The sequence below is a fragment of the Carettochelys insculpta genome, chromosome 2 (assembly GCF_033958435.1).
Source record: "Carettochelys insculpta isolate YL-2023 chromosome 2, ASM3395843v1, whole genome shotgun sequence".
In the NCBI taxonomy this organism is placed as follows: domain Eukaryota; kingdom Metazoa; phylum Chordata; order Testudines; family Carettochelyidae; genus Carettochelys; species Carettochelys insculpta.
Genome location: NC_134138.1, coordinates 95,646,685 through 95,664,828, shown reverse-complemented (window position 1 = coordinate 95,664,828; position 18,144 = coordinate 95,646,685). Strand labels below are relative to the sequence as shown.

Genomic DNA, 18,144 nt, shown 5'->3' with positions numbered 1-18,144 from the left:
TCTTTTGTGCTTATTGCTAATTTACTCCAGCAGGTTAAAATTTCTCTCTCTGAAACAAAAGTCGCTCTGCGAAGCATAAGAATGCACCATAATTTGTACATTTTCTAAAATCCCCCAAACACTCTCATGCCTCTCATTCCTCACCCACAATAAAGACTTGCATTTATTTTGGCAATTTACTAAATATTAATATTAATAAAGGCTTTCCAGAAGACATTGTCTAGGTTACCTGTACTTTGTGTTTTGATTCACTGTCATATATATGCATGCTTATTTCTTCTCCATTATGAACCATTGCCTCAGTCTTTTGAAATATTTTTTTGCTGAGGAAAAAGAAAAAAAATCACACACACACACACACACTTCCTTTTGTCCCCTCCTCTCTCTTCTTTGGGCTTTCCCACTGCTTTACACACACAAATAACTCAATATTGGTACTAACTCGAAGTGTGTACTTTTGAAAGGGAAGAGTTTACAACAAAGAATCTTAAATGAATGCACAAGAATCACATGTTTGTTTATTCTTCCAATACAAAAGAAAAACTAGTCACATACTGGCAATAACCTGTGCTGTCCACAGATGTGACAAAGAAAACGTAAGCATATGGGATGCATCTGCTAATCATAAACATTCCTTCATTAGTGTCATCAGATTTACTTATGTGGTGTGTTTACATTCACTGCATCAACTAATGAGGAAATTTCATTCATAGTGTGCAAGATCTAGCACAACCTTTTTTAGCTGTATGCTAGTGACAGCAGAATAAAAACAATTAAAACTTGAATATGGTTCTCTTATACTCATGATTTCCTTCATTTGACTTCAACCTGTGGTTATATTGGCTCAGTTACAAATAATTTGTCCTTACATGATTGCACGCACAGCAGGTAAAATCTTGTGCTTCAGGGTACAATGATTTTCTAACAGGGTCAGAATGAAATTTTTGCTTTCATGAAAATCATTGCACAACTGACTATACACATTTTTTTCTCGTTTCTCTGAAATATCAGGTGATGGTCACTGTGAGGCTGTGGCTACACTTGGCCAAAACTTCAAAATGGCCTTGCAAATGAGGCGATAAATTGAATATTCAGCGCCTCATTAGCATTAGGACACTTCCCGCCATGGCACTTCGAAAGCGCGGTTCTCAAATGTGTGCGGCTTGGTGCGGCTACACGGGGGGTCCTTTTTGAAAGGACCCCACACATTTCAGAATCCCCTTATTCCTCTCAGTGGAGGGGAATAAGGGGATTTCAACATGTGCAGGGTCCTTTCAAAAAGGACCCCTGTGTAGCTGCGCCAAGCCATGGGCATTGGAAAGCAGCGTTTTCGAAGCACCACAGCTGGAAGCGTCCTAATGCTCATGAGGCTGAATATTCAATTCAGCGCCTCACTAGTAATTTCAAAATGGCCATTTGCATGGCCATTTTGAAGTTTTGGTCAAGTGTGGCCACAGCCTGAATGTTACAAAACAAACTGGAAGGACCAGTGGTCTGATCTGGAAAGCAAATCCAATGTTCTTCAACAATGGTCAACCCAAGTCAGGAGAAAGCGGTGTGAATGCTGCTTCTTCCTAACCCTAAATGTTCAGATGCATCAAATTTTAAGAAACTAAATAGACATAAATTTCTTTCTGCCTCGGCCCTACATATTCATGATAAAGGCAATCTACGCTATTGTTTTTCAATCAACGCTATGACACAAGTGGCAACGCTTTGCCATGAAGTCATACAGAAAGCCACTGAACAGTTACAAGTATCAGATGGGTAGCTGTGGTTAGAAAAGAAAGGAAAAATCCTGTGGCATCTTATAGATTAACAGATTTTTTGGAGCATAAGCTTTCATGAGCAAAGACCCTCTTAATCAGATGCATGCTTATGCTCCAAAAAATCTGTTAGTCTATAAGGTGCCAGAGGACTTCTCATTTTTACTGAATAGTCAGCAAACAGAAATAACTACAAATTCAAAAGCTGTGGAGATAATTTATTATCCATAGGGTATCAAGGAATCTTTTAGCATGGTGAAGTGGCAATTAGGTGTGCAACCCACTTACCAGCTAACAAGAGTTCCATATGTGTTTTCCCACACACTTCTGTAATAGGCAAGCACGGTTTTATGTGGGCTTCCATTGCATTATGTGACGTGAATGTCTATCTCCATATGAGACATCTTAATGGAAATTTTAAAGAAAACATTTTTTATACTGTGGGTGGAAATAAGTGCTTCAAAGTCTCTGAAGACTGTTCTTCAGAATAGTTAGTATAAGAGTTGTAGAATGCTAATAATGTTCATATTATGAATGTTTTCAGATAACTCGCAGCATACTGGCTATGTCTACACTGTAATCAGGCTGATGGGAGATTGCTAATGAAGTGCTGCAAAGAATATGCAGCACTTCATAAGGCTAATTCTCCCTTGCGGCAACTTCGAAGTGCCAGCATGCAGTGTAGCCATGGGCACTTCAAAGTTTGGAGAGTATTTTGGGGAGCAAAGGCACTTTGAAGTACTGAGGACACTTCGAAGTGTCCACAGTTACACAGCATGCCAGCACTTCGAAGTTTGACACTTCAAAGTTGCTGTGGGGGAGAATTAGCCTAATGAAGTGCTGCATAGTCATCACAGCACTTCATTAGTAATCCCCCATCAGCCTGATTACCATGCACCTTTCGAAAAAGGGGGAAAGCGTAGACGTAGCCACTAAGAATATGAGTGGTGAATACATCAGTTATCAATTTAGAACTGATTTCAGTGAAACTCTCAGTTTACAAGAGAGAACCCTCTAAAGATGTGGCCCTCAGTTTCCAATGTTTAGGCCAATTGTTTTTCTGTTGTTTTGTTTGTTTTCAGTAAACCGTTGTAATGCCAAAACCAGAAAATTCTTATCTGTGAATTGAGTATTTGTCACCAGATGGCCACAACCTATCTTTCAGGCATAATGTAATTAATATGGAATGAAAAATATTGCTACTCTCTAAACCAGTGTTTCTTAAGCCATTTCCCATGGAACACTGGTGTTCCATGAACAACTCACAAGTTGCTGTAAACATCTGACATCACACACTGATGGCATATATTTTCTGTTATTAAACCCAGACACAATGTTACTTTTTCAATGCTTGCTACCTACTTACATTGCTTCCTTTTGTTTTTGCAGTATATGCTGCAGTTTGGTTGCGTTTTTGTTTTGGTCTGGCAATTGTTTGAAGAAAATTTTCATAGGTGTTCTGCATTAAAAAATATTGTTTCTGTGGTCTCAAAAAAGCTTAAGAAACACTGCTCTAAACTCCTGGGATTGTCCTCAGCTTCCCATCTAAAATATAAACCCCCATACCAACAAGTTATACTTTAAAGGGAATGGTTGTCCACAGGGAATTACAGTACCCTTGCTGACCTTTAGCTGAAAACAATTGGTGTAGTTGATAGCAACTACCAAGCAAAGCCAAAGAGGAGAAATTTACAAAGAAGACAACCAAAAATAGTACACAGAGAACAAGACACACATAATCTCTATTTATAAAGATGATTACTACCTCCCACCCAATCCCTACTCCCACTCCCACCCTCACCCCACCTGTCAAAAAAAGAAGGATTGCAAGACAATTAAGGGCGGCAACATTACACTAATCCAGAACAGGAGAAACAGAAAACACATAACTTAGAGTGCAAATCACAATGGGGACACAGGGTATGTTTGCACATCAACATACACCCAACTGTCAACTTGGGCTCAAGCCTAACCCCCATTCCCATTTACACACAAAATTTGCCCACCCACAGCTCAGATTCAGGAAATTACGGGATGGAGGGTCCAAATCTGAGTCAAGCCAGGACCCAGAATTCGAGCCCTATTGCTTTGCCGTTGAGACACAGCCTCGTGAGATTTATAATCTGGGAGTGCACCAAAAGTATTTCACTGCTCCAGAGGCCAACTTTCTTTGTCCTCTGGGCAGTCAGATTTCCCCACACAGTACAAAAAACAAAGGGCTACAGTGGCCACTTTTCAGGAAGCCTGGGATGTGGATGATTGGACGTGGCTCACATTATGCAGTGTAGATTCTGGAGGTTCAGGTTGGGACCCAGGGTTCAACAATACATAATATGCAGTTACAAAAGAATGAGGACACTCAACCCCTAGTTAATGACCCACCATGCACTAACTCATGTTCTAACACTGGTCTTACATTGCAGTGTAGACATACCCTAAAGGCGCTACAACCTGTGCTTGGATGCCACCTAACCTTGAAGGTGCTTAAAGTCCCCAGTGTATAAGTTTCTGCCTCTGAAGTCCCCAAAGCAGGGGGCCTACCCATCGACAGCTGGGAACACAAATGTCCACCTCAGTCTCAATGCCACCCAACAGCTTCACATCTAAGTTATACCCTAGGTCCAGCTAGGTAAACAAGTAAGGCATTTCCCCACCCTTCCTCATCTGTGTGGTCAGCTGTGGTATGCAGGGTCAGTAAATGGCTAACCCCACACAAAATGGTGGAAGAGTAGTAGAAGCAAGTGGTGGTAGTGCTGCCTCCTCCCATACAGTTTTGTCCCAGCATGTAGGGCTCTCACAAGGGTTCAGTTCTCGCCCCCAGCCTGCTGTAAACAAATTTAAACTTGAGTCTTATTTCCTACCCACAAGGTATTCCCCGACCACTGAGCTATGGAGTATTCTGGATATGACCTTAACCTATTTTATTTTAGCTGATCTACTATGGACAATGAGCTAAACAGTAACAGAGGTAGCCATGTTAGTCTGTATTCTCACAAAACAAACAAGCAGTCATGTAGCACTTTAAAGACTAAAAATAATTTACTAGGTGATGAGCTAAAGCTCATTATTTTGTTAGTTTTTAAGGTGCTACATGACTGCTTGTTTGTTTTGAAATAATTAAATAGGTATTGGACGAAAAGAGAATAGCCCACTGGTTGGGAGACAAGTTCACACCCCACTCCATGACAGGCAGAATTGAACTGAGGTTTCACATAATTATGTGAGTGAGTGCCCTGACAACTGGATAAAGGATATAAGTAGGCATTCCCTTTTTTTTTTTTTTTTTTTTTTTTTGGGGGGCGGGATATCCAACCTCGCTGAGATGCCCAAGTTCAGAAGAGGATGCATGGCTGTGGATCCAAGCATGGATAGGTGCCTGACTCCTTTTTAGGGGCAGGTCTTAGGGCTCTCTTTACCATTTCTTAATTGGGAAGAACAGCTGCTCCCTGTCCAGCATTCTGGCTTTTGTATATTCCATTCTTGGGGGCCTACCACTCCCTATATATTATAGATGGAACTTGGCACCTAATTTATAGTTAGGAATTCCTCAGTCAGGTGCTGAAAATTGTAACTCAAATTCCTCTTCTGAATCTTACATCTGAACCCTAGCAACTGAACGTTAAAATGTTTTGGATAAGTAGGGAAAAATATGGGGTGACATCTGAGCCCCATTAAATTCAGTGACAATACTTTTATCCACTTCAATGGGACCCAGATTTCACTGTAGATGTTTGTGTGACACTTACACTAGCTTACTGATTCTGGGGGGAAAAAAATTCAGACTGCTGGAAAGCAGGTTATAGCACGAGATTTTTGTTACTTCCAAGTCCACTTAGGCCAATAATTCTACAAGAGCAGTCTTTTTTGTGGTAGTGCACTACTTTCAGTGATAGCCAGAACCAAGCACAAAAAATATATTCCTGAATTAAATTAAATATCATAAAAAGTTTGAGATAAACGTTGACTGCTTCTTAAGCAAATCACCTTGTCCATTCTCATCCCACAAAGGAAAAGTGGATTCAGCTTCTACGTACTATCTTTCAAACTCAAAATATCTAAAAATGTTTGTTGCAATGAGTTAAATAGTAGCAGTTGTATAACAGACTTGGGACTTTCTATACTTTATGATGGTAGGAAAACTGTACAATAAGCATAGCTAACTGATTTAGAATATGGGACTTGAAAAAAAATCTATGGACATAGAAAACATGTTACAGCCTCCCAGAACTAGAACTGCATTTAAATCATGGTTATTATATGTAGTAGCAGAGAGCTCTGCACTATGGAAGCTAGCAAGCAAACACAAAAATAAAATCTTCTAGAAATTCCTGTCAACTTTGTGAAGTTCATGCCCAAAAGCACATTTGGAATTTATAGAATTTCTGATCTGTCAACAGCAAGCAATCACCTTGTTCATTATGCTGCACCTAAATGACAGGGCTCACTAAATGAAAAAGTGGACATTCAGAAGTAGGAGGCAGAAGACCCACATTGTTTTCTTGTCCTGAATATGGAGATGCATTCTTCTCCATTGCTTCACTTAAATCAGAAACTATATTGAACTCAGTCAAGTTACTCTAGATTTACGGCAGTACAATTAAGATCAGAATGTAGATCATGTTCTTTTATTGAATGGAAAGGATGATTATGACTGAGTAAAATAAAAAAAAAAAAATAACCTGACCTCCAATGTTGCACAGCCTGCACAAGTACAACTTTATATAGAGGTTTGAGGTGAAACACTGGCGCATCTGAAGTCAATGTCAAAATTCCATTGACCAGCTTCACTGATTCGAATAAGACACGCAGAATAAAGCTCAACATGTGCAAGAATTTCTACCAGGTCAAGGCCTTACCAAAAATGCCAGCAATTAATTTGTCATTACAGTCTGAATAAGGGTAATAAAGTCTCTCTACTGTATTTAAAAGAACATTCGGAAGTGTGAGCTGCATAACATGGGACAAACCTAAGGACAAATAGGCATTGCAATAAAGGTTATTTTCACAGCAGACAGCAACAAGAAATGAATTGTTCTGCCAGATAATATACAACCAGTATCAATGATGATAACAGCAACCCATTGTCAAGCTCTACAGGAACTCTTCTTTTGTCAGACTATATTCTGACGAGAATATGTTATTTTCAGTTTTACCCAACTGAGTTCCGTTTTGGGCCTTGTAAGCTTCCATTCTGCTGCAGCCTGGTGCCAAATATTTTGGTTTTTTATGCCCTGCCAGACCTGGCTATAACTTCCCCTTTGTGTACTGCTTTTACTGAGGGGAAGCCATAAAGGAGACAAAATACAGACAACAGGTCTCCTAGCTCATCAACACTACCACAGCTCATACAGAATGGGTGCCTTAGAGAGAGCATATAGCAGTCAGGGTCCAAGCACCAGTCAGTGCTGCATGCGGCACAGATTACAAAATACACAGAGCTGAACTGAGGCAAACTGGAGCCTAAGCACACCAAAGCACAATGTTCTTGTGGCTTCACACCATGTTTCTGTATCTACCATAAGCCCAAGAAGCTAAGGTGTAGAATCATCATGTCCCTCCTTCAACCCCAAGAATGGCCCCAGTCGTTGGAAGCAGATGAGGCAGGAACAGTGGCTGGAGTCAGGGGGTGTGGGGGCTGCATATTTGTGGGAACTAGACCTGCTACACATACCGACTTCCGTTTGGACATGCTATAGGGTACACTAGACCTTCTGCTAATGTTTTAGTGCCTTCACTGCATTTTATAATTTAATGGTGCATGCGTCCACTCTAGTCCTTGAGCAGAGCACACCTCCTTCAAATGACAAAGACTAATGAAGCCTGCATGCTTCAACTGTAGGGACTGGGTGGTCACTCCGCTGTGTGCGCACCCAGGTGTGGTAGTCACCCCCCAGCGCAGTGGAATTTTGGACTTACACCCTATAACATTAGATGGGGATGCTCACAACCCTCAGGGTTATTGCTGCATTCTGAAGCAAACATCCTTCCATCAGTTATCAGGTAATCTTTTCAAACATCTCCCTGCAAGAAGAAGAGTTAGATGTCTTTTTTTAAAATAAAATCTGAGATCCTGATGTAATCACATAGCTCTTGGGGCTGGAGCTCAAGTCCTTGCAGTATGAACATTGTATCAGATTCTCCACGCTGACAGAAATACGAAACCAATTAACTACACACACACACACACACACACACACACACACACACACACACACAATCAAGGGTTTCCTGCCACAAAGTCAGTAGCAAGGGATCCCACCTCTAATGTAAACTTTGTACCTTCAGTGTTTGAATCACCACCCACACAAAAGTTAATGAAAAGGCTGTCCCCTCCACTGGTTTCTCTGTGTATCAGATCAGACTCTTTGTGGCTACGGTTGATAGCTAACCATTTACATACAGGCATTGTTTACATTTCGTTTATCATGATTCACAATTTAAATTTTTCTGAAATCCTCAAACACTTTATAAATTAATAAATTAAAGATTCCTAACATAGAAGGCCTGTATTGTTTGGTGACAGAATCCCCCCAAAACCAATGGTCTCTCCCATTGAGCCACTATAATTTTAACTTCCCCTTTCCACATCTTCCAATTTTATCTGATTATCTCAGACACTACATTTTTCCCCTCTAGCACTCAGGGTGTCAGAAGTGGTCACTATTGTCATTATGAATGCAGGTAACTTAGATTTTTGGTGTTTCCCTATTTCAAGGTTCACATCCAGATTGATGTGTGAAACAGCGAAGGGAAAATTTTGGAGATAGTGTCCTGTGCACAGCAAGCTTCAGAATACCCTGTGGGACAGAAAGATCACAAGTGTAGAACACTTCTGTTTGACACAGGTTTGCACATACAGAAAGAGAAGGCTGGTTGGATTGCATGGGCAATTGGGAGAAACTCCAAATCTTTAAATCGAGATTCAATAACCTTCTAAAAGATATGTTATAAATCAAACTCTGATGCAGAGTTTACTGAACGTGAGGGTCTATGGCCCATGATATACAGATAGACGAAATAACCAGAACAGTATATTCTATGAAATGCAATTCTGTTTTAACACAGGGCATCCTATATTGCATATAGGCAGCATTATAGAGCATCTGGACCATAGAGGCACGCTAACTCACCACTTAGGTCAGTCCTAGCAGCTGCTGACAAAAGGCATACCTATCACTATGGAAGAAGTGAACCTTCAACCTTGCTTACCATATAGTGCTAAGAGAGCTACTACAGTTTTTTTCATTCTATACTCACTCACTCATAATTGATATGTGAGGAACATCTTTTAATATCAGACATTGCAAAAGAACAAATACCATGGAAAGGTTCAAATCTATTTTTAAGATTAGGACTGATGAGAGAGGAGATTAAGGTATTATTTTGCCTCTTGTGCTGCTCCTTGGAATGACCGAATAATACTTTCAAAATGTCATTGTGCTACAAAAAAAGTTAGTTACCTGTAGCCACAGCCTGTCACCGGCACTCGTTTTACCATTGGCATTGCACTGAAAAATAGCAGACTGTCCAGCATTGACTTCCACACTTTGAAGACGCAGGAAATGGGGGGTTTTGGCTGATAGAAAAGAAAAAAGGGATTGAGTTATTAATACACCTTGTGACTAGGATTGGCTCCCACTGGTTTATTAAACAGCTTTGGTTTTAAAATGTTACAGTGATAAATTTACATTGTTTGAAGAAAAAAAGTCTGCTAACAAGTGTTTTAAATATTTGATTCTAATGTAGAAGATACTATAGACTCTTAAGTGAGCTTTGTTTCTTTTTGCATGTATCTGGGATACAAAAAAGAGAACGGTGTTATCTTATTGTTCCTGCCATACAAATTATCTTAGCTTAGCAGTCCTCTTGTAATAACACTTCCATATTAATAAAGATTATATTGAAATCTAATTGATGTTTTGAGCAAATACATACTAGCTATTTATACTAGTAAGTAGACAAGAAGAGTAAAAAGAAGTTAAATTATGTTGTCAAGGAAACTACTTTTTCTTTTGAACTCGATATAATGCGTACAGCTAATGCATTTTAGCATGATTGTTTGGTATCCTATAGTTCCAGTATAACATTTCTCACCAAGAAGAACTATATTCTTTAAAAATAACCTGCTCTTTTGAAGAATACTGGAGGAAAACAAAACACAGGAGCTGCTGTATGATACTTATTTCCTTCCAGTTTACGCTGAGAGAGTCCTCCTCCCGCCTTCCAACAACAGAAAAACAATGTGTCTGCAAATCCTCTTTCACTAAGACAGCTATGTGAAAGAGAATTATCTCAATTTCACCTGACTGGGGAAAAGTAGTATATTGATTTTTGTTTTTACTAGAAAAAGTCAATTGCACTGAAGACAAAAAACAAAAAAAAATCTGAAAATAGAAAGTGTGTTCTCCTGAGAAAGACAATAGTTCCCCACAATCCTGCTACCAAACAAGTTAAAACCAATCTTTCCATTAACTATTGTGGGAGTGGAAGCTGGCTGGAATACTATTTTCAGTTGCAGCTACTTCAGTATAGGTTGCACCTCTAAAATCTGGCACACTCTCATCTGGCAACATCCATAGTCCGGCTGGGGTGGGGGCGAGGAGGGAGAAGGCTGACAAGGCTGGGACCTGCAGCCAGTGTCTGCTCCACAGCAGCTTGGGACTGGGAGTCAGAGCCCCCATCTGCCCCACAGCAGTGAGAGCCAGGAGCCTGAGCCCCCACCTGACCTGCAGCAATGGGGTCCGGGAGGCTGCCACTGGGCTAGGAGCTCAAGCAACCCTGCCTGCCCTGCAGTGGGGGAGTGGGCAGGAGACTGCTGGAGGGCTGTCAGCCAAAGTGGCTGGAGCTCAGTGGCAGCCCCTGGGAGACTAGGCTGAGGCCAGAGTCCCAGGAGAGGAAGGTTGGAGCTGCAATAGCCAGGACTGCAGAGCTGACAGGGTGCAGAAGCCCTGAACCTTCTTTCAGCGGCCAAATCCTCTTGTTCGGGACCTGAGCATGCTGCATAAAGGAGGTGCAACCTGTACCAGAAATATTTCACCAAACTGAAGAGACCTACCACGCGAACAACACAAATGATGAAGGTGATGAAAGTGATGATTTAACAAAACAAAAGAAAATTAGAAGAACTTTGTAGGCAAAACTTGGTGACACCGTAGGCATAAACAGGAGACACAAGATATCTCTACATATTCAAGAGGAGTAACTGTTTGAGGTTCAGCACCAGTGCTGGGACACCATTGGGCAAGGGCTAGGAGAGTTGTAGCCCACCCACAACCAATTTCAAATCAGGATTCTACTCACCCTAGACCCAGTTAGTGTTCTTAACTGCAGCACAGTGTAAATGTGCCTGTGGTGAATTCAGAAGCTGGGAGCAATACAAGTTTTTTGGCAAGAAGTTTGTTTATGAACAGAGGCAGAGTAATTCAGATAACAAAAGGCTTGTCATTAAAGTAAACTAAGGACTAGTAGATGACCCCCAAAGTATTGTCAGATATTCCAGTCAAAAGACAGGAAGCAAAGCATGGGCTAACTGGAATTTTACAATGGCTTTTGGAGGTAGAGTTTGAGGGTGGCTAGATACACTCAACTTTCTTTAAACTAAAATGAAAACCACTTAAACAAGAAAGGAATAAGCTCTAGGAATAAGAAGAGAATGCAGGTTAACGGGTGGGAGCTATGCAAGTTATGGTACTTAGTGTAGCATGAGTGATTACCTGCACTACGGACAGATGGCTGACACGTGTGTGCCGTTGGTGGAAGGAGCTCCTGGCCCTCAGAGATTGTATACGGGCTTTGGAGACCAGGGTGGCTGAACTGGAGGAGCTAAGGGAGGCAGAGAGATATGTGCTTCTCGGGACACAGTAGAATGGTCCCACCTCCAATAACAGAATCATAGAACACTAGAACTGGAAGGGACCTTAAGAGGTCATCCAGTCCAGTTCTTTGCTCTCTTGGCAGGACCAAATACCATCTAGATCATCCCCGACAGGTGTCTATCTAACCTGCACTTAAATATCTCCAGCAATGGAGATTCCACAACATCCCTAGGTAACTTATTCCAGTGTTTAACCATTCTGACATTTAGGACGTTTTTTTCTAAAGTCTAATCTAAACCTCCCTCGCTGCAGGTTAAGCCCATTGCTTGTTGTCCTATCCTCAGAGGCCAAGGAGAACAATTTTTCTTCCTCCTCCTTGTAACCCTCTTTGAGGTACTTGAAAACCACTGTCTTGTCCCCTCTAAACCTTCTCTTTTCTTTCACTCGTATCTCATGCTCTCTAGACGTTTAATCATTCTTGTTGCTCTTCTCTGGACCTTTTCCAATTTCTCCACATCTTTCTTGAAATGTGGTGCCCAGAACTAGACACAGAACTACAATTGAGGCCTAATGAGCGCTGAGTATAGCAAAAGAATGATTTCTTGTGTCTTGCTCACAACACTGCTGTTAATACATCCCAGAATCGTGCTTGCTTTTTTGGCAACAGCACCACACTGTTGACTCTTATTTAGCTTGTTGTTCACTATGACCTCCAAGTCCCTTTCTGCAGCACTCCTTCTAGACAGTTGCTTCCCATTCTATATATAAGAAGCTGATTGTTTCTTCCTAAGTGGAGTACTTTGCATGTGCCCTCATTAAACTTCATCCTGTTTACCTCAGACCATTTCTCCAGTTTGTCCAGATCATTCTGAATTATGAGCTTATCCTTCAAAGCAGTTGCAACCCCTCCCAACTTGGTATCATCTGCAAACTTAATATGCATACCCTCTATGCCAATATCTAAATTGCTGATGGAGACATTGGATAGAATTGGTCCCAAAACAGATCCCTGTGGAACCTCACTTCTTATGCCCTTCCAGAGTGACTGCAAACCATTAATAATTACTCTTTGAGAATGTATCCTAGAGGTAGCCATGTTAGTCTGTAGCTTCGAGAACAACAAGAAGTCTTATGGAACCTTATAGACTAACAGATATTTTGGAGCATAAGCTTTAGGGGGCCCACGAAAGCTTATGCTCAAAAATATCTGTTAGTCTATAAGGTGCCACAAGACTTCTTGTTGTTCTCTGAGAACGGTTATTCTGCCAGTTATGTACCCACCTTATCGTGGCCCTACCTAAGTTGTATTTGCTTAGTTTATTGATACAAAGATCATGCGAGACTGTGTCAAATGCCTTATTAATGTCTCGGTATACCACATCCACCACCTCCCCCTTATCCACAAGGCTTGTTATCCTGTCCCAGAGGGAAAAAAAAAAAAAGCTATCAGACTGGTTTGGCAAGATTCGTTCTTTACAAATCCATGCTGGCCGTTGCCTATCACCTTTCTTTCATCCAGATGTTTGCAGGTGAATTCCTTAATTATTTGCTCCATTATCTTCCCTGGCACAGAACTTAAACTGACTGGGTCTGTAGTTTCCTGGGTTGTTCTTTTTTCCCTTTTTACAGATGGGCACTATGTTTGCCCTTTTCCAGTCTTCTGCAATCTCTTCCAACTTCCAGGACTTTTCAAAGATGATAGCTAAAGGCTCAGAAACCTCCTCTATCAGGTTCTTAAGTATTCTAGGATGCATATCATCAGACCCTAGTGACTTGAAGACATGTAATTTTTCTAAGCAATTTTTATCTTGTTCTTCATGTATTTTATCCTCTAAACCCACCCCCTTCCCACTAGCATGCATCATGTTAGGCATTTCTGCATCAGCCTTCTTGGTAAAGACCGAAACAAAGAAATCATTAAGCACCTCTGTCATTTCCAAGTTTCATGCCATTGTTTCTCCCTCCTCACTGTATATGGAGCCTAAGCTGTCCTTGGTCTTCCTCTTGCTCGTAATATATTTACAAAGTGACTTCTTGATACCCTTTATGTCTCTAGCTAATTTGAGCTTGTTCTGGTGCATTGTCCTTTCTAATATTGCCCCTGCACACACGTTGTTTGTGTATATACATCTTTTGTAATTTCTCCTACTTTACACTTTTTATACAACTCCTTTTTGATTTTGAGATCATGCAAGATCTCCTGGCTAAGCCAAGGTGGTCTTTTACCATACTTTCTAGCTTTCCTATGCAGCAGTATAGTTCGCTTTTGGGCCCTTAATAGTGTTCCTTTGAAAAAACTGCCAACTCTCCTCAGTTGTTTTTTCTCAATCTTGCTTCCCATGGGACCTTACTTACCAGTTCTCTCAGTTTACCAAAATTTGCTTTCCTGAAATCCACTGTCTCTATTTTGCTGTTCTCCCTTTCACTACTGCTTGGAATCATGAACTCTATGAAGTCATGGTCACTTTCTCCCAGCTACCTTCCACTTCCAAATTCTCAGTGAGTTCCTCCCTATTTGTTAAAATCAAATCTAGAACTGCTCGCCCCCAGTAGCTTTTTCCACCTTCTGAAATAAAAATAAGTCATCCATGCAGTCAAAAAATCAGACAGCCTCTGCGGTGCTAAGGAGGACGAAAGACTCAGGAAAGGAGACTATCCAACTGGAAGTGAGGGAAATGATCCCATAGCTGGGACCCTCCTTCCACACAATGTTGTGGTATCCTCTCCCTGAGGATACCACTCCATGGGAGGGAACTCCAGATATTAGGAAGACACGGGTTTTAGTAATGAGGAATCTGAGTATTAATAACAGACAGCTCGGTTTGTGATGACCAAGAGAACCACAGATCAACTTGCCTACCTGGTGTGAAGGTTGCAGATCTCTCAAAACACCTAGAAAAATGTATGTGTGCCCCTGGAGCGGAGCCAGTGGTTAGGGTACATGTATTAAACATAGGAAACATAGGACAGAGATTTAGGTTGCTACGTAAGAGTTTGAAATCCAGGACCTCCACGGCAGCATGCTCTGAAATGCTTCCAGTGCCACATATAAGGCCAGGTAGACAGGCAGAGCTACAGGTCTCAAAGTGTAGATGAGGAGATGATATTGGAAGGATGGGGTTAGATTTATATGCATCTGGGAAATCTGTGTGTGAAAGGGGAGTCTACACAGGAAGCATGGAGTCCACCTAAACCAAAATGCCAGAAGTCTGGTTCCACTTAAAATTAAAAAGGGGTAAGAGCAGTTTTAAAACTAAGGGCCAGGGGAAAGCTGACTGGTACAGAGAAGCACATGAATCAGACTAACATCCCTTAGGGGAGAACCTATTAAAATAGATTTCTATGACCTGGTAAAGGGGAGAGGATGGAAAATGATAAAATACAGGTAAGCTCTGATAAGAAACAGTGAAATGAAAGAGTACCATTCAATTATATCATGGAATGGCAGGCAGCTAAAAAGTGACAAGTCTTTAAAGTCCTTATATACATATGCCTAAAGTCTACATACATAAGATGGGTGAAACAGAGTGCCTTGTATTAAAGTAGGATAATGATACAATAAGCATCACAGAAAATTGGTGGAATGAAGGTAATCAATGGGACACAGCTATACCAGTGTACAAAATATGTAGGAAGGACAGAACAGGTCATGCTGATGGCGGAGTAGCGCTACTGTGAAAGAAAGCATAGAATTAAATGAAGTACAAACTTTAATTAAACCTAACTATACTATAGGATCTCTGTGAATAGGATCTCTATGAATTTCATGCTCTAGGTATAAGAGTATAACAGCAGGAATATATTATCAACCACCTGACAAGGATGGTAATAATGACTATGTGGAGATTAGAAAGTTTGTGGATTAAAAACTCAGTAATAATGGGGATTTCAACTGTCCCCATGTTAATGTCACAATAGGATGCACAGATGAAGTTTCTTGAAACCTTAAATGACTGATTCTTGAAGCAGCTGGATCTCCACAAGAAAAGAGCCAATACTTGATCCTAAGTAGAGTGCAGAATCTGGTCAAAGAGGTAAATATAGCTTGACTACTTGGAAAGAGTGACAAAAATGTAATTGAATTTAACATCCCTGTTGTAGGAAAAACACCACAGCTGTCCAATACTGTGACATTTCATTTCAGAACGAGGAACTATACAAAAATTAAGAGGATAGCTAAATAAATAGTAAAATATGGCAAAATAAAGCAGCTATTGTGCCAGAAGTAAAAATCCCTGAAATTTGCATGGAAACTTTTCAAAGACTTTTCAAAACTTATATGTATACCCCCAAATGTAGAAGAAAAGAGTAAGAGAAACAGTAATAGGAAAAAAAATTCTACACTGGCTTAAAAATAGTAAAAGAAGCAGCGAGAGATAAAAAGGCATAATCTAAAAAGTAGAAGTTAACTCCTACAGAGGAAAAAAAAAAGACACACAAACTCTGGCAAATGAAGTGTAAAAATACAATTAGGAAGGCCAAAAAAGAATTTGAAGAAGCACTAGCTAAAAATACAGAAAATAATCATAATTTTTTTAAGTGCATCAGAAGCAGGAAACCTGCTAAAGAACCATGGGGCCACTGGACGATCAAAACGCTAAAGAAAAAAATAAGGATGTGATAAGGTCACTGCAGAAAAACTAAATTAATCCTTTTCATCAGTTTGCATGACTGAGGACATTCCCAAATCAGAGGCATTCTTTTCGTGACAATTCTGAGGTATCATTCAAGGTGGTTTTGGAACAAACTGATAAACTAACAGTAGTAAGCCACTAGGACCAGATGGCATTCACCCAAGAGGTCTGAAAGGAGTTAAATGTGAAATTGCAGAACTACTAACTGTGGTTTGTAACCAGTCCTTTAAATTCAGCCTCTGTAAGAAATGACTAGAGGACAGCTAATGTGGTGCCAATTTTTAAAAGGGGCTCTAGAGATGATCCTGGCAATCACAGGCCAGTGATCTAACGTCAGAAGTGGGCAAGTTGGTTGAATACCATAAAGAACAGAATTGTCAGACACACAGATAAACATGTTTTTTTGGGGGAAATGTCAACATGGTTTCTGGAAAAGGAAATCATACCTCACCAATTTATTAGAATTGTTTGAGGGGGTTAATCATATGGACAAGGGGGGGAATCCAGTGGATAAAGCGTAGAAATAAATGGTCAGTTTTCAGAATGGAGAGAAGTAACTAGTGGTGTCTCACAGGGGTTCATACTGGGACCAATCCTATTCAACATATTCATAAATGGTCTGAAGAAAGGGGTAAAACGGTGAGGTGGCAAAATTTACAGATGACACAAAACTGCTCAAGATAGGTAAGTACAAAGCAGACTCTGACGAGTTTCAATAGGATCTCACAAAACTCGGTGTCTGGCAACAAAATGGCAGATGAAATTCAACATTGATAAATGCAAAGTAAGGCACACTGGAAAAAATTCTCAACTATAAAATGGCAGGAACTAAATTAGCTGTTACTACTCAAGAGAAAGATCTTGGAGTCATTGTGGCTAGTTCTCCAAAAACATCCACTCAATGTACAGCAGCAGTCACAAAAGTAATCAGTATGTTGGAAATTAGTAAGAAAGGGATAGAAAATAAGACACACCATATCTTACTGCCTTTACAGAAATCCATGGTATGGCCACATGTCAAAAAACAACCAACCAACCAAAAAAACTGACATTGGAAGAAGATTCCGGAAAGGGAAACAAAAATTATTAAGGGGGCATAGAAAAGCTGTCATATGAGGTAAGATTAACAACACTGGGACTTTTCAGCTTGGAAAAGAGACAACTAAGGGACAATAGAACAGAGGTGTATAAAATCATGACTGTGTGGAAAAAGTGAACAAAGAAGTGTTATTTATTCCTTCCCATAACACAAAAACTGTTGCGGCGGGGGGGAGAGGTCACAAAACCAAATTAAGTTAGCAGGTTTAAAACAAAGTACTTCTTCATATAATACAGTTTACCTGTGGAACTCCTTGCCATAGGATATTGTGAAGGCTAAGGCTGTAACAAGGTGCAAAAATCATCACCATCAATACTGTGGGCTCAGCGCCCATTGGTGTCTGATGCCTCTCTCACTATTTCTTTCCATCTTTCCCTATCCAGTGCAGAGTGGCTTAGTTTCTGTAGAGTAGCTCCACACCAATCTACTACATCATCTATCCATTCTATGTGGGGTCTGCCTCTCCTATTTGAATAATCCATTATGCCGAATACTACGGTCTTGATTTTTCGTTCATTCTTCATTCTGCAAATATGTCCAAATAGCTGTAGCTTCCGTTTTATAACCTTCTGCAGCAGGTTCTCTTTCGGCTGTATTTTCCTGTATAATTCCTCATTGGTGACCTTCTGCATCCATCCTATTCTAAGAATCTTTCTATAACAACTCCTTTTGAATGCCAAAATTCTTCTTTTTGAATCTTTTGTTATCACCCATGTCCGATCTACATAAATTCATGGGGGACAGCTCCCTCAATGCCTATAAGCCAGGATGGGCAGGGATGTTTGTCCCTAACTTCTATTTGTCAGAACCTAGAAATGGGTGACGGGGGA

The 18,144-nt window shown here is 40.5% G+C and overlaps 1 protein-coding gene across 10 annotated transcripts in view; it reads right to left on the bottom strand.

Annotated features, from left to right (window-relative positions):
• Positions 1-18,144, bottom strand: part of PTPRM (protein tyrosine phosphatase receptor type M) — a 743,228-nt gene that overhangs the window by 464,703 nt on the left and 260,381 nt on the right. For all 10 annotated transcript variants that reach the window (XM_074987422.1, XM_074987431.1, XM_074987423.1 and 7 more), the window contains one exon: positions 9,227-9,342. In XM_074987422.1, the coding sequence (XP_074843523.1) occupies positions 9,227-9,342 (116 nt within the window). The remainder of the gene's footprint in view (positions 1-9,226; positions 9,343-18,144) is intronic.